The sequence below is a fragment of the Stenella coeruleoalba genome (assembly GCF_951394435.1).
Source record: "Stenella coeruleoalba genome assembly, chromosome: 3".
Taxonomy (NCBI): Eukaryota; Metazoa; Chordata; class Mammalia; order Artiodactyla; family Delphinidae; genus Stenella; species Stenella coeruleoalba.
The window spans coordinates 58,993,684-59,008,477 of record NC_137148.1 but is presented as its reverse complement, the minus strand read 5'-3'; the positions used below and the strand labels follow the sequence as shown (position 1 = coordinate 59,008,477).

At 38.7% G+C, this 14,794-nt stretch overlaps 1 protein-coding gene across 3 annotated transcripts in view; it reads right to left on the bottom strand.

The window, feature by feature from the left end:
- Nucleotides 1-2,757: 2,757 nt before the first annotated feature.
- The window catches only part of HMGCR (3-hydroxy-3-methylglutaryl-CoA reductase), a 54,049-nt gene continuing 42,012 nt past the window's right edge, over nt 2,758-14,794 (bottom strand). For all 3 annotated transcript variants that reach the window (XM_079915289.1, XM_079915287.1, XM_079915288.1), the window contains exons 7-20: nt 12,433-12,539; nt 12,212-12,328; nt 11,632-11,780; nt 11,266-11,513; nt 10,978-11,156; nt 9,751-9,945; nt 9,256-9,414; nt 8,957-9,114; nt 8,122-8,227; nt 6,328-6,498; nt 5,887-6,027; nt 5,643-5,801; nt 5,044-5,198; nt 2,758-4,899 (exon numbers count right to left, since the gene is read on the bottom strand). In XM_079915289.1, the coding sequence (XP_079771415.1) occupies nt 4,845-4,899; nt 5,044-5,198; nt 5,643-5,801; nt 5,887-6,027; nt 6,328-6,498; nt 8,122-8,227; nt 8,957-9,114; nt 9,256-9,414; nt 9,751-9,945; nt 10,978-11,156; nt 11,266-11,513; nt 11,632-11,780; nt 12,212-12,328; nt 12,433-12,539 (2,099 nt within the window). In that variant the 3' untranslated portion in view covers nt 2,758-4,844. The remainder of the gene's footprint in view (nt 4,900-5,043; nt 5,199-5,642; nt 5,802-5,886; nt 6,028-6,327; nt 6,499-8,121; nt 8,228-8,956; nt 9,115-9,255; nt 9,415-9,750; nt 9,946-10,977; nt 11,157-11,265; nt 11,514-11,631; nt 11,781-12,211; nt 12,329-12,432; nt 12,540-14,794) is intronic.

The following is a 14,794-nucleotide window of genomic DNA, read 5'->3' as shown; positions in this document are numbered from 1 at the left end:
CATTATACGAATAAGGAAACTGAGGGAAAGAAACACGAAGCCAATAACCCAGGTGTCACAGCTAGTGGCAGAGCCTTGACTGAAATGGAGGTCTCTGGATTCCCAGCTCCCTCAACACTGCCCTTGTCTTCCTATTGTAACTATTATTTTCTCTTTGGAGTAAGTCCTAATTACAAATTTATTGTGTCAGTCATTCAACAACACGGAGGACCGTTAATTTTAAGGTACTGTACTAGGTTACAAGAAAAGACATGGTACCTGTCTTCAAGAGACCTTGGCCTGGAGGAAAATGTGGGCAAGATGTACCACTGAAATATGGAAACAAAAAATTTCAACTTTTATTTGTTTTATCTTTATCATTTTAGTTTTGTTTTTTCTGATGGAGTGCTCAAGGTTGTTCAAGGTTTGGATTCTACTGGCCTGGGTAGGCACTGTCCTAAAAGCAAGTTAAAAATGGGCCTTTCCTCAAGAGCTTTCCATTTAAAGTTGTTAAATTATCCAGGCTCTACCAGCAAGCCAGCTTCAAGCTTTGGCTGCTTACCAAGGGTTTTGCAGTGTGGGTGAGATCATCCGGATCTGAAGGAACCATGGCCAGAGGTGAGTGGGCTGCTCACACACACCTGAGTCTACTTTCCTATGAAAAGCAATAAAGGTTTAAAAATGTGGTAAGTTGTTCACAGGCCATACCCTAGATCAAGAGACTGAGGTAGAAAATGCACCAAAACTTGGTGGGTTTTGACCATTTAGAGCCCTGAGGCTATAGCCCTAGTCCACACGGTGAAATGGGCAGGGAGGTAGGGGCACCAGTGTTTATCTCCCTTGTGAACTAAGGGCTAGGAGAGAGCTGCAGAATGAGGTTCTTCCATCACACATCATTTAGGGCTAATAATACTCTGGATTTGCTTGACTGTGTCCACTGCTTTTAACATACAATCCCAGCTGATTTTGCTGTGGAGACTGAGACAGAGCTCCCTTCACTGTCCCCTCCCTCCACTTCACCCACTAAACGCCGTTTACCATTTCAAATTTCAAGTGACGGGAAAGCAAAGGAGTTCCATAATCAACACAGGCTAGTGACTGCAGTCCTTTTCTTTTGGATTACTTCCTGATACTTTCTTGCCAAGACACACAAGGTGCCTGTGTGCTTTATGTTAGTAAATGGCACAGGGCCCTACTGCCTTTAGGCTCTCTGCCCTCTGGCTTCAGAACTGACCAGTCGAATGGTCTGTGGAATCAGCTTCTTGCCTCTGAGTGACCCTGCTCCAGGGCCGCAATCCTGGGAAGTTAAGGTATCAGTACAAAGCAGTCAAACTTTGCGGCTATAGGGTGGGTGAGGTGAGGGTACTGAGCAGGGAATGGTATATACACGAACCTCTTTAAAGGTAGACTTTTTTCCCCTTTGGTCCCCCACTGTCTCATTTGGGAGAGAGACCAGAGACCAAGGGGTAGGAAAGTGAGGGGAAAAAGTGGCTAAAAATGTCCTTTTCTGGGGCAGTCATTCCATTCTTTGAAAATGCAGATAATTTGGTGTTTTGCCAAGGGGGGGGGGCAGGTTCACAGGTGGGGGGCAGGAGGGGAGACACAGACCCAAATAACATACCTTCTAGTTGGTTATATCTCTCTAGGATTAATTCTGTCTTATTAAGCAGCTATTAAGCAGCACTTGGCCTCTCCGTGGGTGTCTGCTGTGTGCTTCTGAATGAAAACTTTCTAATACCATTTATTCACAGTAACACCAGGCACTTCACACTGAAACCCAGCACCGTTAGAGCAGCAACAGCAATACTAGAAAGAAATGTGGAAGTCCCAGCCCCACCCAAGACCAAGGGAATCAGGAGCCCAGGTGAGTGTGCTGCACTGGAGCTGGAGAATCCCTGGATTACAACACTCTCTCGTGTCCCACCTCCTAACTCCAGCTGGTGGCACGAGGGTCTCTCCCACTGGCCTTAGAGAACAACTGTGTGGAAGTGTCTCACATCCTGATACAAGAGTACCCACACCTCCCTCGGGAGCTCCCAAACTTGCTCAGGAAGAAAAGAACAAAAAGTATATGTGTGTGTGATGGAAGGAGGGGTTCCATGCATCTCATAATGGAAAAGGGAATCTGTTAAGATATAAATAAATCATTTGCCATCTTCTTTTGGCTTGCAGTGTAGAAGTTATCTTTTTGCTAACTGGGCAAAGTTCATTCTTAATAAATTCAAGTCATGTCCAGAACAGAAAGACAGCTTGAGAAACATTGGTCTTGAAAAAAAATTCCTATAGTGAATTTACTGCTCTTACTTGAACCTTCTGTACACAGTGGATTTGTATTGATGTTTTGCTGTTCTGTGTCCTCTTGTTTGAGCTCAGACCCTTCAATGTGAGATGTTCTCTTTGGATTTAATTCTCCACACTCTCCAAAGATGAGGAAAACTCCTGTGCTGGCACATGCATCTCACTGCTCATCCAATCCCCTGAGCAGTAAGGGGACGAAACTTTCCCATCGCCTGTCCAGCTTGCCCCACTCTCGAGAGGGCCGACCAGACAAGTGATCACATGCCATTTTGGGAGAAAAATTCAAAATGATTCTCAAGTATCTGGGCTTAGTTCTTAGTGGCTCATACACACCTGTTCACGTCTCTAACTATGGCAGAAGTATAGTCAAAAATCACCAGAATTTGGGATTTTAAAGAGGCCAGCCTCAGCTATATAAGCTGTACTGTCAGTTGATACAGCTTATGTACATACCTGCAATGGCCATTTGGTTTTGGCTGCCCAACCTTTATGGCCTCTTCCTCTCAACTGTCATACCCCCAATATCCAAAAGTAGTCCATGATGATAAATCTGAACTACTCAAAGTATAAGGAAGATAGTTTTAATATATGTATAACCCTGGCCTGCTGTTCTGTTGTAGAGTGGGAGAAGACAATGGGAACGATAAATGGGTTTTGGGGCACCTAGTGTGAATTACAGGGTACCACTCTGGCCAGACTTTAAAGCTTCCAGGTCTCAGGCAGGCCTATGGTTAATCCAAACAAAAAAGGTTACTGATTACACTTATCAGTATTAACCTCCTTTTCATAATTTACTGGAACTGGGGGAAAAAGTATAACAAAATGTATACAATTTAGTAACTGTACAAAACATTAGTTTAGCAAGATATTGGTTACAGTCACCAAAATGAAGACTCAAAATATTTCTCACTGCCACTTCCATGAAAAATTCAGATAAAAAGTCACTGGATGAAAAGTCACAACAGAAGCAATTTAAACTTTACATAAAACAGAAATTGTCAATCTTCCCCAACAATGCAGACACAATCACTCAGAGGCTCTCTGTACTGCCACGGCATTACTGGAATGTTTCTCAGAGTCCATCTTCTACATGAGCCACCAGCTTTCCAAGACCAACACTTGAAGCATTAGATGTAATACAAAATAAGGAGTTCTTTATTATTTATACAAAAGTTGTACATTAAAAAAAAAAAAATTAAGATTCAACAACTCTGCTGACCCCCTGAGGAAGATTTTATGGGTCCATCAAAGAGCCCTGTGTGGATGTTTCAGTCACCAACCTCCTGGCCACAGGACAAGGGACACTCCCTCCACGGCCATTCACACAGCACCTTCACTGGCTCTGAAAGCTGACCTTCCCCTTCATTAGGCTCAACAAGCAAGCCAGGCTTTCCTGGACAACATTAAAGAACACTGCCTTCTCTGGCCCAAGCTTAGAATGTTTTACCAGTATATCGGGTGATTTTTGTTTATTTCTTGAACGCTTTCAATAAACTCCTGGCACAAGAAGCTTTATTACAACATATACAAATTTGGTACAGTTCTTTACAAAAAACTACCTAGATTTTTCAGCTAAATAAATTTAAGTGTCTTTTAAGAAATTAAACTTGGCTTCAAGAAATGGTAATTTTCTTCCAAACTTGTGTTTTCTACCCCCTGAGTTCTAAGAGAGGTCACAGACTTGTATGTCATTGATAAACAGAGTCACCTTTGTCTAAGCAATATTAAGAGCTCTTGCATCTTTCATAAAAAGCACAAAACTCTGTTTCTTAAAGGCTTATATGCTGAAAGATATGTTATAGCCAATCTAGACAAACATTTGTATTTAGACAAGAGTCCTCTCTGAACAAATAGCCTGCAGAGAGAAATGCAGTGATTTTTTTTCTTGAAAGAGAACTGTTTAGCACTGCTTAGCACATTATTCTGTAATTTGGGAATAAGAGTAATTCTTCCTCTGAAGAAAGCAGGTCCCCTTCTGAAGAATCATGTTGCCTATCACCTCCAAAAATCAAAATAGACCAGCACCAAATGAAGTATTCGTTTACAAAAAATAAACTTAGCTCTTATTTTTTTTAAAGGTCTACAACCCAGACTTAATAAATTAACTATGAAATCAGGAGTTTTGTCAGCTATAGTATAATTTAAAAATCCATTTTCAACCCAGGATTGGGGCTAGGGCGGGTGTGGACAGGAGGAGGGTTTAATCTCACACTGATCACCATGAACTCCAAGAATTTTATCAAAAGAAAACTTGTTTTTCCAGCTGTATTCTCTTTCAGAAGTGTGCTGTAGCTTACCATCTGTGATACTATAAAGGCATAATATCCACGTTGAGATCTTTCCAAAGAGCACAGCATGTAAAGCATGTAAACTTCTCAGATCTGAGAACTCTGCATGGAAAGAAGAACCTCAGACTTTCTGAAAGAGCCAAAAACCAAGCAGTCGTCTCACTGATCATGTCTATTCATCCTCAACAAGACACTGCATCGAGCTTTTTTAATTCACAGATTTTATGTTAGTCCTTTAGAACCCAACGCCTGTGTTTCAGTTCTGAACTGTCGGGCTATTCAAGCTGCCTTCTTAGTGCAAGTTCCTTGGAAGTCTTGTAAATTTATCTTTGACCTACAGCAGAAAAAGACAAAGGAGAGATATACAAAATATCAGGAACGCAAAATTTTAAGTTAGGACTTGTATCTGAGAAGTAGGTTTTTCTACTGCATATTTTAAGTATAGGGAAAACATATTAAACAAATCTTTAAGTCTTACCTGTTGTGGATCATGTGACTTCTGACAAGATGTCCTGCTGCCAATGCTGCCAGCAGAGACAATTCTCCAGCCATCACTGTACCGCACACAATTCGGGCAAGCTGCCGGGCGTTTTCCCCAGGATTGTCTTTACACGCTCCCTGAACACCTAGCATCTGCAGCCAGGGACAGACACAGCAGGACTCACCCTTCAAGGCATGGCAACAACTTCCTATTCAATCAATTAAAATGAGGGCAACTACAATGGCATTAGAATAGAACCAGGCTCCAGTGGAAGTACTACATTTCCAAGATCTGACAGCCAGTACTAACAATGGAATACACCACAGTGAACCTAACATCCACAGCCTGGCTGGAAGTGCACTTACTCAGAGCAGATGAACAATCATTTGCTCTCTTAATCTACTTTCTCAATTTACTAAGCCTGTGCCTGAACATGCTTTACTTGGACACACTGGATTAGGCCGGTGGGAAACGAATGAAAAGACCGGCTAAAATAGAGAGGGGAGCGATATGTGGTATCAGGTAGAAACACAAAGAATCCCAACGAGTCGGAACTGGGCTTGAGGTCACTGGAGCCTGTGCCCCATGTGTCTTACCTGCAGACATGCTTGCTGAGGGAGCAGGTTAGTCCCACCACCCACAGTCCCTATTTCTATAGATGGCATGGTGCAGCTGATATACAAGTCTTCATTTGTGGGACCACTTGCTTCTATTAAAGTAATACAGTTTGAACTACCAACATTCTGTGCTGCATCCTTAAAAAAACAGAAAGGAAAAAATATAAAACTTATCTCACTTAGAACAACGCAAGACAAGAAAGGTGGAGGCTGGCGCCCTCACCTGTCCACAGGCAATGTAGATGGCAGTTACAATGTTTGCTGCGTGGGCATTGAAGCCACCGATGCTCCCAGCCATGGCAGAGCCCACCAGATTTTTATTAATGTTGACCTCAATCATAGCCTCTGTAGTAGTCTTTAATACCTAGAAAACAGAGTGGTGCACATCTTACATCTTCCCCCAGAAGATTCAGGAGTGGGTTACCCAGATCTACTTTCTGTACCTCCAGAAAACAAGGGAGTGTAGACGTGGCCCCATGTAAGCCCCATCCTCAATAAGAAGATTATCAGTAAGGTCTGTTCCGTGAACGCCACCCACAGGCAGATGGGTGAGATAAGATAAAACACACCCGTATATTCAAGTTTACTTAACCCTTAATATTACTTTTCCCAATTTTGTAATCCAATGAAAGATTAACAAAATAAAAGTCATCCAATCACTCACTTCTCTGACAACCTTGGCTGGAATTACAGCTTCACAAACAACAGACTTTCCTCTTCCCTCTATCCAATTTATAGCAGCAGGTTTCTTGTCAGTACAGTAGTTACCACTAACTGCCAGAATCTGCATTTCAGGGAAATACTCATGAAGCTTTGAAAGTGCTTTCTCTGTACCCTATTAGCCAGAAACAAACAAACAAACAGCAACAGCAAAAACTGTATTAGAACAGTTATTTATAAATCAGAGGCTTTATTTGTATCTAATAATACTAACACTTCTAAATATAAGAACTATAATAATCTTTTCCTAATACGTTTTTAGATATGAAAATGGAGTTCTTTATAGTCATTGATGAATAGGATGATGAGAATATAATGAGAATATTAAAAAAAACTCATTGAGAATATAATACTGTATTCATGTCACTGGGGAGTGAGTACTCAATCCACCATCAACATGTAATAAATTCCCTCTTCTAGTTATTAAATTGTTACCCAAAGGCCCAAGTTACCGAGCCTGTAAAGAGAAGTCAGACATTAAAGTAAATCTTGTTGTTAACGGAAAGTCATTAGGATTTACATAAAATGTAAACAAGCCTTCCAATGACTTCCAATTAAGTTAAATTAATTCAATTAACTCACACTTCAAAAACACAAAACATACTTATTGGCAATTTAAGTGTTTTTTTTTAATTGTGGTAAAATACACAAAACATAGAATTCACCATCTTAACTATTTTCAAGTGTATAGTTCAGTAGTGTTAAGTACATTCACATTGTGTGTAAGCAATCTCCAGAACTCTTTGTCTTGCAAAACTGAAACTCTATACCCATTAAACTCCTCATTCCACTTAGCCCCTGGTAACCACCCTTCTTTCAGTCCCTATGAATTTAACTAATCTAGGGAACTCTTAAGTGGGAATCATACAGTATTTGTCTTTCTGTGACCAGACTATTTCACTTAGTAAGTGAACCTCAAGGCTCATCCATATTTAGCATGTGTCAGAATTTCCTTTCTTTTTAGGGTTGAATCACATTCCACTGTATGTACATACCACACTTTATTTATCCATTCATCTGCTGATGGACACTTGGGCTGCTTCTAGCTTTTGGCTATTGTGAATGCTGCTATGAACATGGCTATACGAACGTCTTTTTGAGATCCTGCTTGTAATTCTATTTTTATTTTTTTCAGGAACTGCTATACTATTTATTGGAAAATTTTAAAGCGTATGTATTTAGTCACTATACTCTCTTTCTGAATAGTCCTTATAACAGGTAAAGCACAATTAGCCTAGCTAATTGACTTTAACATTTTACATTTCTATCTGATAAACAACAAATATCAGTAGAATAAAATTTAAGCTATACACAATCTTCTAAGGAGATAATTAAAGGAGCTATACACACATGAACTTGGCTTCTTAAATATGTCTTGAAGCCTCTAGAAGAGGTCAGCTTTCAGGTTTAAGAAAGTTTTGAAGAACAAATCCCCAGATTCCTCCCAGCCCTTCTGAGTAGACCCAGAACATGTACAATGTTAAGTCTAAATATATCAAATACAAACACCACCAATCAACAAATGCCTGCTTTATATAACATGAGTTACATGAATCAGTATTTACCTTTCAATAAAAATCTTTCAATCAGTTAACTCTTTGAGTAAGTAGTATGTGTACATGGTACAAAATTCAAAAGTACAGGAGGGAATAGAGGGAATAAAGTAAAGAGCAAGTCTGTTCCCCCCCTCCAGGGACAGTCACTCCTACAAGTTCTCATATAGTCCATCCATGCTCACCTTTGAAATCATGTTCATCCCCATGGCATCACCTGACTTCGACTGGAAACGGATGTAAAGGTTGCGTCCAGCAACACTCATCTGAAGTTTCTGTAGACGTGCAAATCTGTAAATAAAAGAAGCAAAGACTTTATTTTTTACTTTTTTAAGGAAATGGAAGTTATCTTAAAGTCTACCTTAGTTGGTTCATTTTACACATAAGAGAAAACTCATGGAGACTACATATTAAATGTACCTTCTTTAATTAAACATTGTATTAGAATACTACTTCAACTCTGTCTCATTCTTACATGCTGCAAGAAGGAAGGGCTGCAGAAAGTCATGTCATCATAAATAAACTTTAAAAGTTCAAATGAAAGCAAGCATATAAGCTCGAACTATAGTGGGGTTATCATTTGTATTGATTATACTTCTTTATAAATTTAATTTTTTGTATTCAAAGTATATCTGCTATACTAATATTTACCTCTATCCTGCTTGGAAAATCTTTTTCTCAGGCAATTCTGCCCTAGGGCAAGTTTTGGTCAAAACTCTTGTAGGGCAAAGTAATAGCCTAATCAAAGTGAGCCTTATAAAACCAACACACAAACTTGCAAGCTCACGCTATTTCTTTCTAATTAACCTTTATGGAGATATTCATTTGTATCAACATTCTGCTCCCTCCATCCCAACCAAGCATTAATATTACTTATTTTGAAAGAATGGATTGAAAGTTGATATTTTATTACATCACCTTAGGCAGTCAATACGTTAACAGTTATGTTTAGCCATCCTAGAAGATGGCCCTGGTTCTGAAATAAACATAAATGCACATATAAGCCCCCCACACACACACCTGCTGGTGCTGTCGAATGCCTCCTTTATCACTGTGAACCCTTCAGGTGTCTCGAGCCAGGCCTTCACTTCTGCAGAGTCACAAGCACGGGGAAAACGCACCACTGGGCCACGAGTGATCCCGTCTGCAAGGATTCGGCTGCTGGCACCTCCACCAAGCTATGAAGAGTATGTTACAAAAGCATGTTAATCCTGAAAACAGTTCTGCTTGTCCCAAAAGGTGTCCTTGATTGTCCCCAAATTTCTTCTCACTGCCTAGAGTGTATCTTAAAACAGGCAAATATATAAATGCCAACTTACACCTATTGCTCTGCAGCCTCTATTAGTACTGGCCACAAGACAACCTTCTGTTGTTGCCATTGGAACCTGAAATTCTTTTTCATCCAGGCACAGAGGTCCTGCCACTCCAACAGGGATGGGCATATAACCGATAACATTCTCACAGCAAGCTCCCATCACCTAAAAGGTAAAGTCAGGCACCAAGTGAAAATCTATATAGCAAATACCCAGCCCTTGTCATTAATAACTTTCTTCAAACTTAATGCTTTAGTGTATTTTTCAACCAAGTTTTTTATTTACTCTTTAAAAGTCTTGAGTAATGACTATAAATAAAAACAGGAAAAATAGTTTTTAATTTTGATGACCTATATCATAAGCAGAATACAAAATTACAGTAAAATGAGTTAAAAAGGACGATGTTTTATAAAACTATGTATGTATAAAAGACAAGTCAAGAAAAAGACTGAAAAACTAAAGCTACAAAGCAAAGCTGCTCAAATCAAGAAAATAACATACCAAGGAGTAGTTATAGTCCCTGTAGGGCAGATACTGGAGAGAAGAAGGCTCTGGAAGTTTTCTGGAAAGTAACTGTCGACGAATAGATACACCTCGTTCATAGGTTTCCATCAGAGTTTCCAATTTGTAAGCTGGGATATGCTTAGCATTGACTAATTGGATGATCTCAGCATCACTAAGGAATTTTGCACCTTTCTAAAGAAATGGGGAAAAAATAGAAGGGGGTTGGATAGAGGGAAATGAAAAAAGACTTGAAGAACCATACTTCATACTCTTCATAATAAATAGACCATTTAATACAAACAGTGCTCTCCATAGAACTAAAACACAAGTACTTTAAGAACCCAAAGGAATTTGAAGTTCTAAAGAAGGAGATGATTTAAGTAGAAATAAGAACATCAAAATAAAGACAAATTCTTTATAAAAATGTGAAAACTAAACAAATGTTAAACCAAAAACACTAAATTGTTCAAGTGATGTTCATAGAAAAAAAAAATTCCAATTAAGATGGTGACACCCACCCTATAAGTTTTGTAATACAGCATGACAGTTGAGATACTGGTACACATGTTAATAAGAATGAGGGAAAGGAAACTGATGAAGAAAAACACAATCTGTTCTCACTCATATGCACATAAATTAGGAATGAACCAGAATAAGCAGATACGGATAGAACACAATAGTCACGCTAACTCATGAGCAGACTGTAGGCAGGACATCCTGTTCAAACATCAGAAAGAAAATAAGCCTCCTCAGGAGCATCAAGCTTACTTTAAAAAACCAAACCAAACAAAAAGCCCCCAAAACCTTTCTTCTTTCTCTGAAGTTCATTTCTGTGTGAAAACTTTCCTAGGCCTTAACACATATGAGAATACAGCAGTTGCTCATCTCTTTAATAAACAGTAATAAAGTAGAAAGAGCACTGTGACACTTGAGTCAGTAAATCTTGGACTCTTGATCCTAGCTTTACCATTTCCTAGATGTTTTACTTTGGGACATACTTAATTAACCCTCCTGGAGCTTACATTTTCTCATCTGAAAAATGGAGAAAATTCCACCTATCTTACAAGGTTGTAGGGAATAAATAAATAAGACCAGTACCTGTAAACCATGCAACAGTGTGCCCAGAACTTAGGTACTCAGTAGCTATAACTTCCTTCCTTCCTTTAATAAAAAAGCTCCTTTTCTTAAGAAAGATACCAGCTTGAGTTTGTTTTATTTTCTCACCTCTGCATTCCCAAGTATCTGCAGACATTCTTCATTAGGCCGCGGCTCCATGGGAAGTTCAATTTCAGGTTCCTGTGTCTCTAGTTCCAGTGAAGTATTGAGTAAGGAGGAGTTACCAACCACAAATGTAGCTCTGTTTGAGGTGTCAGTTTCTGCCACTAAGGGTTTTATAACCTCAACTGTTCAAGAGATCAAAAGAAATCTCACAACACTGAACTTTTAAAAATGACTCGACTTCTTGACAAATCAACAGTGGAAGAATGGAAAATGAAGAGAATAAGAAATCACCTTTTCTTTCTCTGTTTATCCTGGCCTCCTCCTCCACTGCATGGAATTTCTGGTCATTTCTGACCAGTACAGGGTCACGTCTACAACAATCGTCTGCGACTTTCTTTTGGGTCACTACAGGAGATGTGATAGGGTTTTTTAACGAGAGTGTAGATTCTGTCTCTGCTTGTTCAAAGAAGATATACTTGACAGCCAGAAGGAGAGCTAAACTTAGGGTAATAACTTGTTCAATATCCATGCTGATCATTCTGAATAAAAGAAAGCAAATTAAAATGTTATTACTCAAATACAAAAGGCACACCTAAATTCTCAGTAGCATAGAGTGCTATGATTCATAGACAACAAAGTAGGGCTCAGGGAACTTACTTAGAGAGATAAAACTGCCATAGGGAAACACTTGGTTCAATTCTCTTCGACACATTTTCATCCAATCCTAAAGAAACCTTAGAATTGTCTGCTGGAGAAGGATCGGCTATCCAGCGACTGTGAGCGTGAACAAGAACTAAGCCTAGAGACTGAAATAAAAATGTAAAAATCATGTATCCTCTGCATATCAATGGAACCTAAACTCATCCTGTGCAACTGGATAATTAAACACTACCGTCCTCCCATGGCCTCCCTTACCATGAAAAAAAGACCCAGGCTTGCTATGTGACTGACTAAAGCAATGGCCCCATTGAAAGGCTGAAAACATTCCCAAAAAAAGAACAGATTTTCTAAGAGAGATAAAGTGGAAGAACTTGAAAAATCTATTTAGGGCAGAGAGAAAACCAGGGGCCTCAAAGAAATGAGAAAAAAAGATAGAAAAAGAAAAAAAAAAGGGAAGAGGAACATCAGTGAAAGAGCCAAAAATTGCACAAAGACAACAAGAAGGAAAAAAAATTGAAAAGCAGAATATGATACTGGAACTAAAAATAATGAAAGAAGAATAAAACTGTATAATTACCATAATCATCTTAACCCTCTGAGTAACAGGATTTGGTTTATTTTCTTCTTCTTCTAAAACTCGGGCAAAATGGCTGAGCTGCCAAATTGGACGACCCTCGCGGCTTTCCCGAGAAAGCTACAAAGTAAGTGAGCACTACGTTAGAAGGTGCTAATATTCTTTAGGTGAACTAATATGAAAAATATTACTCTTCTACTAATATAAGTAAGAACTGCTCTTACCTCTAAAACCAAGGACACACACGCTGGGAAGAAAGTCATGAACACGAAGTAGTTGGCGAGAACTGACATGCAGCCAAAGCAGCACATAATTTCAAGTTGACGCACCCCTGGTTAGAGAAAAATTAAATGCATCAGCTAGTAAAGCAGTTGTGTATTTCTGATGCTGCATACATCACAAGGACTCTTCCTATAGGTAGACAAATACGTGGAAGTATTAGTATATTAAGCTCTTTGTCATCTACTGGAAAAAGAATTAGAAACTCAGAGGTGCTGTGAAGCCTGAGCACACAGAGGATAACTTCCTCGAGGGCAGCGACCTTGGCTTCTCCCATGTCCCCAACGTCACAATGCCAGGCACGGCAGCGTTTAATATCCGTCTGATCATCCCCTTTGATCAAATGGTGTACTCTGTTTTGAGACAGGATATCAAGGACAGTCAGCTCTAATGGAGCAAACTCCTCCCACCCCATTATACTACTGATCCGATCCCACTCATCACCACAAAAGCAATTCACCTGTGGACCAAGGACTTTTTGTAAAAAACACACTGCCAGTTATACCATTCCTGATATAGTATCATAATAAGTATTTTATGTGTACTACTCAGCTCTGTTTTCAATATAACCTCTGTGGTGTCTACTGATGTTCTTACAATTTTGGTTCATTTCATTGATCTGTTTGAAAAATGATATAATGCAAAAAGGCAACCCAAGATCCAAAGTTAATAAATGTTCCATTACAAAATGCTTGCAGTATCACTTGGTAATCTTCTCAAATAGAAGGGAACAGAGCTGGGGAAAGATTAGATTACCAAATCCTACTCCCTCTCTTTACAAATAAACTCGAATATAAAATATAAAACGTATTTCTGATGTTATTCACATTAAATATAAAAATGTTTTGAAATACATATAAAAATTGATTCCCTTCTCCCATAAAGACTGCTAACTAGAGTAATACAAAAAACCCCTCAATGTTGTATTTTATTTTCTGAATCGTAATAGATCATTTGACTAAATAATAGAAAAAAAGCATACATTGTATTTTCTAAAAATTCTATAGCTATTACCCTCAAATGCAGAAATTCAAGAGAATACAAAATTACAATGACAAAAGCATTATGAACAACCTATATTTAAAAAGTAGCCAAATGTAATCTTTTCAAACTTGAGACTATCAAACCCATATTGACCATTGCTTTTTACCACCTGGCTACCTACTCTTTCCCTTTGTACAACAGTAACTACTGTCGTCATAGGTTCTTCAGGCATTCTTCCTTACTCTGTCCCAGTGGCGCAGCCTCTTTGTGCCACTTTTTTACTGCAAGGAGGAAGCACCAATCTACAAGTTCCAAGAAGTAAAGACTTTTTAAAATTTTTTACTGGCTTTCCAAAGGTTTACTTTCCTAGTTAGTATGTGTTAAATCTGTCCTTTTATTCTACCCTAAGCCAAATCCCTAATTTTACCATTTCTGTATGGCTGTAAATGCCTCCTAGCTGGGTTTTCCAATATCAAATCTAATCACTTCCTTTGTCCACTGCTCTGACTTATGACCAAACTCATCACCCTACTTTCCACATCAGTCTCCACTGCTTTCCACATCAGTTTCAAAGCCCACTACCAGTTCCTAGCTAATCCTCTCATCTTCTTACATACTGTTCGGCTTGTATAAAATCACATAGGTATATTTTCACCTGATCAAAAACATTTTTTCTTGACTGTGGTGGCAGTTACATGACTACATCTTTGTCAATACTCAAAACTATACCCAAAAAATAAATTTTAAGAAATGTACATTTAAAAAAATAATTTTAAAAAATCTTTGCTAAATAAACTTTGAATGACAGGTAAAATAACTGAATAAATAATAAATTTACCCTCAGAAAGTTAGCAGAAACATTATATATATTTAACATACTATCTAGTGAACAGACCTCAACTAATAATAGCAACTAACTACTCTCTTAAAAGTTAGATAATACACTTCTGAAAGAATGAAACCCCTTATTGAGGGCACTAAGGCACCAGGAAATACACTAGAATAGTAGTTAACTAAGTGTGACCCTCATGAGAAAGCCAGAAAATCTAGTCTTAGTTGATTAGGAAACCTTGACAACAGCATGATATATTCATTCTGGCAAATTTCCATATGAGGCCATAATTTTTGTCCTATATAATGGAGTCCTGTGTTTGATATTTAATATCTAATTCTCTAATATCCAATTAAGAATGAAGAAACATGTGTTGAGGTCAGTGCTGGCTAAGTGCTAAGATGTACTGCATACTGTCTGATTAAATCTTCCTAACCACTCAGTTAGGTGGACCCAACTTAGATCTGTCCACCTCCTGACTTTTGCACTGT